The 9,874-nt window shown below is 37.4% G+C and overlaps 1 protein-coding gene across 3 annotated transcripts in view; it reads right to left on the bottom strand.

Moving 5' to 3' along the window:
• LOC110456728 (probable methyltransferase BMT2 homolog) overlaps positions 1–9,874 on the bottom strand; it is a 39,431-nt gene that overhangs the window by 2,764 nt on the left and 26,793 nt on the right. For all 3 annotated transcript variants that reach the window (XM_021507645.1, XM_021507643.1, XM_021507644.1), the window contains exon 4: positions 5,504–5,618. In XM_021507645.1, coding sequence (XP_021363320.1) covers positions 5,504–5,618 — 115 coding nt within the window. The remainder of the gene's footprint in view (positions 1–5,503; positions 5,619–9,874) is intronic.

Here is a 9,874-nt window from a genome sequence, read left to right as displayed (position 1 = left end):
AAATATCATCACCCTGAGCATTTTGGTTATTCAGAAGAAGTTGTTTAAAGGTTTTTTAATACAATTGACCCCTGTGACCTTGAATATAATTGAAGGTCATTCATTTGAACAAACTTGGTAGCCCTTCACCCAAGCATGCTACTGGCCAAATATCATCTCCCTGGGCATTTTGGTTATTGAGAAGAAGATGTTTAAAGTTTTTGACATATTTGACCCCTGTGACCTTGACAATAGGTGAAGGTCATTTATTTGAACAAACTTTGTAGCCCTTCATCCAAGTTTGCTTCTGGCCAAATATTGACACCCTAGGCCTTTCGGTTATTAAGAAGAAGTCGTTTAAAGTAAAATATTGACGCCGGACGACGGCCGGACGATGGACGCCGCGCCACGGCATAAGCTCACTTGGCACTTCGTGCCAGGTGAGCTAAAAATGGAAAATACTGGTTCCAGGAGTATGCATTTGGTTCAAACTTCCAAGCAGATTCTTGGAGTACATAATTGTACAGCTGGATATCTCAGACAACAAAATCCTTCTGTCCTATAAAAGCAGAAACAGTTGTTAGTCGTACCAAGATCTAAAACACTTTAAGCGATAGTCAATCAGCCATAGAAAAACTGTAGTTAGACATATGATCATAAAATTCAATGGGGTGGTTATGTTAAGATAACAATTACTTTGTTTAACAACAACAGGCCCTAGAGGGCCTGTATCGCTCACCTGAATATTTTAGCAGTCATAGCAAAATATTCTCATTAAATATTATATTGCACTAAAAATATTTCCCTCGCAAACTTTGTCAGCTCCATCTGTTGAAACTACCAGCCAAATATTATTATAAGATTCTTTGCTTTTTTATTCTTCTTCAGAAGTTGCTCGACATATTTTTCCCTGCAATCTTGTAAGTAGGTCAATGTCATTTTCCTTCTCAAATTGGTGAGCTCTATTGCAAAAAGCTACCAGCAAAATCTTATGAATCCATTACTTTTAGTTCTTAAGAACAAATCCTTTAAAATGTTGTTGACCTCTGTGACCTCTAAAGTAGGTTGAGGTCATTTTCATTCTCAAACTTTGTCAGGCTCTTTCCCAGGAAGCCACCAGTCGAATATAAAGATTCTATACCTTTCAGTTCTTCAGAAGAAGTTGTTTGAAGTGTTTGACACATTTGATCCCTGTGACCTTGAAAGGAGGTCAAGGTCATTTTCGATCTCAAACTTTGTCGACCTCTTTCCCAGGAAGCTACCAGTCAAATGTAAAGATTCTATACCTTTCAGTTCTTCAGAAGGAGTCGTTTGAAGTGTTTGACACATTTGACCCCTATGACCTTGAAAGTAGGTCAAGGTCATTTTCATTCTCAGACTTTATTGGGCTCAATCCCAGGAAGCCACTAGCCAAATATAAAGATTCTATACCTTTCAGTTCTCCAGAAGAAGTTGTTTGAAGTGTTTGACACATTTGATCCCTGTGACCTTGAAAGAAGGTCAAGGTCATTTTCGTTCTCAAACTTTGTCGGCCTCTTCCCCAGGAAGCCACTAGCCAAATTTAAAAATGCTATACTTTTCAGTTCTTCAGAAGAAGTTGTTTGAAGTATTTGACACATTTGATCCTTGTGACCTTGAAAGAAAGTCAAGGTCATTTTCGTTCTCAAACTTTGTCGGGCTCCTACCAACAAAGCTTTCAACCAAATATCATGACTCTAGGCCTGTCCATTCTTCAAAAGAAGTTGTTTAAAGGAAAAGTTGACGGACGAGGACAGACGGACGATGGATGCTGCACCCTGACATAAGCTCACTTGGCCTTCGGGCAGGTGAGCTAAAAACAAACGACATCTCTGCCAGGCGTAGATGAAATTTACACCAATATTTTCTTTGACATTTATTTTTTGCTCCCTAAACCTGCAGTGGTGAAACTTCTACATTGTACCAGTAAATTAAAATAATGTTCTTTGTTCTCAGTACTGTAATCAATCTGTTTTATTGCAAAGACATACAAACGCACCCACTACAGACCATGCTGCTTTTGAAAAGTTGACCGGTCCGAACATTTTAAGGATCCCGGTACCAATGCCAGAAACTAAAACTAAGCACTGGAAAGTGGTTTTTTTCTGGCATGACTATAGCTAAGATAAATCTCTTCTGAAAGAAAGCCATACCTTAGAGGACTGTCATGAAATATACTGAAGATGAAATTATCAAACTGTAATCAACAACAGTGTTCTGAATGTAAAATTTAAGCCTGGCTAGACCAGAATTTGAACCCTGTGCTTCAGATTATTTATACTATCGCTTTAACCAATCCAGCTTAACTTGGTCAATAGAGGTGTCATGGCCCAACTATGCTACAGTTATACATGTATTTCCAAATGGAAGTCAATGGGAAAATAGGAAAAACCACAATGCAGTGGGCCAAGGATCCTTAATAATTTATATCTCCTCAAATGTCTTGGTACAGTTTATTTGGTTACACGTCATACAAACAAAGTTTTTTGTCTTCTTTTTGCTTTAGTGTTTTCTCCCCTCGAAAACTTTAGTACAAATATTTTCTGGTTACCGTCAGGTGCAAACTTGTTACTTTAATCTTTTTGAAGGACAAAATAATTTGAAATTTTCTTTGAAATTTTCTTGAATGACATTCTGCGGTCATCATATGAAGTGCAACCTTAAAATTGAGAATCTAATCAGGGTCTTATATATCAAGAAAAGATTTGATTGTCTCTGAAAGTGGGGATTTAACGCTGTCAGGCAAAGAATGAATCAATAACTATTAATGCTGTAAGACTAATCATTATCAATTATGAAAACAAAAGCCAAATACGGCCTTCCTACCTTTAATCTTTTCATTGCCTAAGCTTTTTACCACGGTCTTTAATCTTTTTGTAAGTGATTCGAATGTGACAGTGCAAGATATTTTTTTTACAAAACAAGAATGGACGGTTCCCTATTGGCATAAGTGAATTAAACCGTTTATCACAAAAAAATCCTAATCTGTGCCCATTAGCCCCTAGTCATCAATGTTTGCAGGAGGTTCGATGACATGAAACCTGATCTGTGTAGGTAAACAGACCAGTAGGTCGGTGTTTGTTTGTATGTGTCAGCGACAACTCTTTGTCAACAATATAGCTACAAATAATCTATGCCAGTAGATCTAGTTACATGGTTTTTAGCTCCACGACTAGCAAACATATTCGAAATGAGTATTTACAAGGCCGCGTTTAAATAGACCATAGATTTGATCGGGGGCAGTTAAATAAATAATTACCATTTATTCTCTGCTTGTGGAATTATTATTCTTGGCTACATCGTGATAATGCTTCTGTTTTGAAGACGGTCGCGTCTCAGAAATAAAACACCGTAAACAAATACAGCCTTTTTTTTCTGTTTGAGAAAAGGGAATAGAATAAAGGATGATTAGATGGTTTTCCTTCAAGCTGCACCCAAATACCCAACCCCTCGAACAAACCTCGAGGTGTCATTATACTGAAATAATACTACAAGGTCGCCCTATTATCATCTTGGGGACTCCCTCAAACATTGCACCGGGTTTTACTCTAAACATGAAAACAAAGAAAATAAAATCAGACAGACATTTACATTCAATTTAAGCAAACAATTTCAGATCTGATAAGCCATTTTAAAAATCCAGCACAAAGAATATTGATATCATTTTAAAATATTTCTCTATAAATTCGGTATAATTGGTGTAATGTATCTGCATGCTCCATTGTACAGAATGCGGGGCGTAAGTGACACTCGGCGTATATAGACAACTCAAATTACACTTAATCCAAATTGAGAAATTTGATTCCTCTACAATCGCAAACAGATTTTGATAATCTGCATGTAAAATTGTATTTAATGCATGTTTAAATGTATCTGAAAAAAATTAAACACGATACACTGAGAAATGAATGCTAATGATATATGTTTCACCTCTAGGCCACTTACGGGAAAATTTGTTACAAAATTAATAAGAAGATTATCAAACACAGACTACGATGTCATGGTGCTGTTGATATAATTACAGTATTGATGATTTGTATCGGGTTACCGTCATATCGGCTGACGTTTTATGGACGGGACTTTTGTATTGACAATGTCTTAGCCATTATTTATTTATCATAAGTGGCGTAATATTGATATGTTTGCTCCGAAAAACTGTCTGACTGTTGGCATCATAATTACCCAACAAGTTGAATAGGTAGATCGTAAATAGAAATACTTTGTTTGTCGATTTACTTAAGATAATCCCGCGGTCCAGTTTGTTGAGGATCATATGTCCCCCCTACAGACTTTTCTAGGTGCTGGCCTGACCAACCGATTCATCTCGAGTCGAGGTGTAAGTGATTTCGTTTAAACTAATTCTATTAAATTCGTATTAATTACAGCAAACAGTTTTTGTTCAGCTTTTAACTCAGATTACAAAATTATCTCATTGACTGAATTACGCAATTTCATGTTGTCTGTTACATCTAAAAAAAATATATAGGGGTTATAAGGAACACTAAATCTTATTTCTCAAATAAAAAAATAAAGTTAATTTCAGAATGTAGAATTTCTTGATTTCTTCCAAAGAAGTCTCAATTAAGAATTATTTTTCACTTACAGGTAATTACTTACAGCATACCTTACATTTCCATAACAACCTCCGAGACAATGAAAATTAAAAATGACATCTGATGTAAACTTCCTATCAATGTATTGAAATAAATGTTTTAACGAAATTTCCAATATGTACCCTATCTTGTGGGTAAGGCAACTATCTTTCCTAATATCAATCCCCCTTGGGTTAGGTAGCCAGACTTTGAAATTCCAATTGGAGTTTAAGCTTTGGAAACAACCCCTTCTTGGCAAACACAACTTTAATCTTCCTCCAAAAACTTCAGTTTTCCTTGGAAGCGTACCAAATGTCCTCCTGTTCCCATACAGATGAAGCTCTCCTCTAGCTCTGCACTGCCAAATTTCCCTATACAGAACCTTCCTTATATTAAAAAACCCTCAGTGCGGTAAGTCAGCTATGGTTCCATCCATTACCAGATACCATATAGTGGTAGGAAACCCTTCTCTCCATTATAAGCTAGGTCACATTTTGATGAAACCGTTCTCAAGTTCAAGCATAAATCTTACAATCAAATCCACTTATTTGTAATTTGAGTTTCAATGAACAGCAAAATTAGCTGGATTCACAAAATCTTTTTTCATGGACATATTGATGGATTGTATCTATGCTGACTTTAAGAAAAAAATGTATCTTCATGTCGTTTTACACCATCCATTTGTGAAATACAAATTTAAACACCGTAAATAAGTGCAGCTGATTTTCAAAATAAAAGTTTTAGTTTAACGCTAAATGTTTAAACAATTGATTTTAAATAGTCCAATCTGGAAAAGACTTCACATCATACTGACCGAATTAGCTTCATATCATACTGACCGAATTAGCTTCATATCATACTGACCGAATTAGCTTCACATCATACTGACCGAATTAGCTTCACATCATACTGACCGAATTAGCTGGACTGATGTCAAGGCCAATCGACAGAAACTCGTCAAAAGCACCAAACGGATTGTAACAACTCCCAACATCCAGCAAACGTATCCTTCCTTTGAACGGTACTCCACTGGAAAAATACAAAAATTTAAATAATATTCAAAGCTGTTGATACCAATTTTAACCATTTCAATGACATTACTATATCTTAAGTTTCCACCAAGTATATCAGGCATCTTAGTACATTCTTCATTGAATATTTCAGAGACCCCATTTACTTTCAATATGAATACAATAGTTTCTGTACTGTTAAAGAAAATCGAGTTCAATACAACACTAAAATTTAATAAGAATAGAATAGTAAGTATCCATTTATCTTCATAAAAACAAGTGAATCTTCTATCCACCTTTGTTCCTAGTAGATAATCCTCACACCTACATTCCTAGTAGATAATCCTCTCACCTATATTCCTAATCCATAAACCTCCCACCTACATTTCTAGTAGATAATCCTCACACCAACACTCCTAGTAGATAATCCTCCCACCTACATTCCTAGCAGATAATCCTCCCACCTACATTTCTAGTAGATAATCCAACAACTTTCATTTCTAGAAGATAATCCTCCCGCCTACATTCCTAGTAGATAATCCTCACACCTACATTCCTAGCAGATAATCCTCCCACCTACATTTCTAGTAGATAATCCTCCCACCAACACTCCTAGTAGATAATCCTCCCACCTACCTCCCACCTGCATTTCTAGTAGATAATCCTCCCACCTACATTCATAGCAGATAATCCTCCCACCTACATTCCTAGTAGATAATCCTCTCACCTATATTCCTAATAGATAATCCTCCCACCTACATTTCTAGTAGATAATCCTCCCGCCTACATTCCTAGTAGATAATCTTCCCACCTACATTCCTAGCAGATAATCCTCCCACCTACATTCATAGCAGATAATCCTCCCACCTAGATTCCTAGTAGATAATCCTCTCACCTATATTCCTAATAGATAATCCTCCCACCTACATTCCTAATAGATAATCCTCACACCTACATTCCTAGTAGATAAACCTCCCACCTTCATTTTTAGTAGATAATCCTCACACCTACATTCCTAGCAGATAATCCTCCCACCTACATTTCTAGTAGATAATCCTCCCACCTACATTCCTAGTAGATAATCTTCCCACCTACCTCCCACCTGCATTTCTAGTCGATAATCCTCCCACCTACATTCCTAGTAGATAATCCTCTCACCTACATTCCTAATAGATAATCCTCCCACCTACATTTCTAGTAGATAATCCTCCCACCAACACTCCTAGTAGATAATCCTCCCACCTACCTCCCACCTGCATTTCTAGTCGATTATCCTCCCACCTACATTCCTAGTAGATAATCCTCCCACCTACATTCCTAATAGATAATCCTCACACCTACATTCCTAGTAGATAAACCTCCAACCTTCATTTTTAGTAGATAATCCTCACACCTACATTCCTAGTAGACAATCCTCCCATCTACATTTCTAGTAGATAATCCTCCCACCTACCTCCCACCTGCATTTCTAGTAGATAATCCTCCCACCTACGTTCATAGCAGATAATCCTCCCACCTACATTCCTAGTAGATAATCCGCCCACCTACATTCCTGATAGATTATCCTCACACCTACATTTCTAACAGATAATCCTCCCATTCCTAATAGATAATCCTCACACCTACATACCTAGTAGATAATCCTCACACCTACATTCCTAGTAGATAATCCTCCCACCTACATTCCTGGTAGATTATCCTCACACCTACATTTCTAACAGATAATCCTCCCACCTACATTCCTAGTAGATTATCCTCCCACCTACATTCCTAGTAGATTATCCTCACACCTACATTCCTAATAGATAATCTTCCCACCTACATTCCTAGTAGATAATCCTTCCACCTACATTACTAGTAGATTATCCTCACACCTACATTCCTAATAGATAATCCTACCACCTACATTCCTAGTAGATATTTCTCCCACCTACATTCCTAGTAGATAATTCTTTCACCTATATTTCTAGTAGATAATCCTCCCACCTACATTCACAGAAGATAACCCAGCCACCTTCATTTCTAGAAGATAATCCAACCACATACATTTCTAGTAGATAATCCTCCCATCTACATTCCTAGTAGATAATTCTCCCACCTACATTCCTAGTAGATAATCCTCCCACCTACATTCCTAGTAGATAATCCTCCCACCTACATTCCTAGTAGATAATCTTCCCACCTATATTTCGAGTAGATAATCCTCCCACCTTCATTCCAAGTAAATTACCAAGTAGCCAAGTTTGAAAAAATTCCATCCACTGGTTCTTGAGAAGTTGATAATGTAAAAAGTTTACGCACGACGCACAACGGACGACGACGGACGGAAAGGGATTGGAATAGGTCACTTGAGCAAAGCTAAGGTGACCTTAAAAAATTGTACCACATGATTTTGCATCTATTCTTGTGTAATATCAATCAACATCAAAGGGACAAATAAAAACAAGAGGCCCAAGAGGGCCTGTATCGCTCACCTGAATATTTAAGCAGTCATAGCAAAATATTCTCATTAAATATTATATTGCACTATAAATATTTCCCTTGCAAACTTTGTTGGCTCCATCTGTTGAAACTACCAGCCAAATATTATTATAAGATTCTATGCTTTTTTATTCTTCTTCAGAAGTTGGTTGACATATTTTTCCCTTTGATCTTGTAAGTAGGTCAATGTCATGTAATCCTCACACCTACATTCCTAGTAGATAATCCTCCCACCTACATTCCTAGTAGATAATTCTCCCACCTACATTCCTAGTAGATAATCCAACCACATACATTCCAAGTAGATAATCTTCCCACCTACATTTCTAGAAGATAATCCAACCACCTATATTCCAAGTAGATAATCCTCCCACCTACATTTCTAGAAGATAACCCAGCCACCTTCATTTCTAGAAGATAATCTTCCCACCTACATTTCTAGAAGATAATCTAACCACCTACATTTCTAGCAGATAATCCTCCCACCTACATTCCTAGCAGATAATCCTCCAACCTAGATTCCTAGTAGATAATCCTACCACCTACATTCCTAGTAGATAGTCCTCCCACCTACATTTCTAGAAGATAACCCAGCCACCTTCATTTCTAGAAGATAATCCTCCCATCTAAATTCCTAGTAGATAATCCTCCCACCTACATTCCTAGCAGATAATCCTCCCACCTCCATTTCTAGCAGATAATCCTCCCACCTACACTCCTAGCAGATAATCCTCCCACCTACATTTCTAGTAGATAATCCTCCCACCTACATTCCTAGTAGATAATCCTACCACCTACATTCCTAGTAGATAGTCCTCCCACCTACATTCCTAGTAGATAATCCTCCCATCTACATTCCTAGTAGATAATCCTCCCACCTACATTCCTAGTAGATAATCCTCCCACCTACATTCCTAGTAGATAATCCTCCCACCTACATTCCTAGTAGATTATCATACCACCTACATTCCTAGAAGATAATCCTCCCACCTACATTCCTAGTAGATAATCCTACCACCTACATTCCTAGTAGATAATCCTATCACCTACATTCCTTGTAGATAATCCTCCCACCTACATTGGATGAGTTGAATACCGGACCAATTTGACCCGAACTTCCATAGTTATTCCCCTTGGTAATTCTATGTAGATAATCCTCCCACCTACATTCCTAGTAGCTAATCCTCCCACCTACATTCCTAGTAGATAATCCTCCCACCTACATTCCTAGTAGATAATCCTTCCACCTACATTCCTAGTAGATAATCCTATCACCTACATTCCTTGTAGATAATCCTCCCACCTACATTGGATGAGTTGAATACCGGACCAATTTGACCTGAACTTACATAGTTATTCCCCTTGGTAATTCTATTATTGTTGGACCCTGTGAACACGATAACTGAAATAAATGGGTGTGACTCCAATTTTGACCCAAGGGGTCTGTTTTGAACAAACTTGGTAACTGTATGTCTTCTGTTCTTGGTTAAAAGAAACAAGTAAAAGCGTAAATCAATGATTTATTAAATAAGGCACAAAATTTTAATAGCACCTTGTTAGTAGCAAAATTGCGTCATGAATGAAAACAAGAGGCCCAAGGGCCTTAGCGGTCACCTGAGTTATATCATAGGTACTGGTAGCTTTATTTTATTGTTTAGATGTGATGTGGAAATCAGCATGTAAACTAAGTGAAATACAATACTTGTCATGTCATCAAAGGATAAGAATTTTAAAATGTTTGTAAATGTTCCCTTTGGGGCCCCGCTCTAACCCCTGGGGATGGGGCAGGAATTC

Source organism: Mizuhopecten yessoensis, unplaced genomic scaffold, assembly GCF_002113885.1.
Source record: "Mizuhopecten yessoensis strain PY_sf001 unplaced genomic scaffold, ASM211388v2 scaffold8839.1, whole genome shotgun sequence".
NCBI classification, from domain to species: domain Eukaryota; kingdom Metazoa; phylum Mollusca; class Bivalvia; order Pectinida; family Pectinidae; genus Mizuhopecten; species Mizuhopecten yessoensis.
Note: the sequence above shows the minus strand (reverse complement) of the source record. Positions and strands in the feature narration are given on the sequence as shown.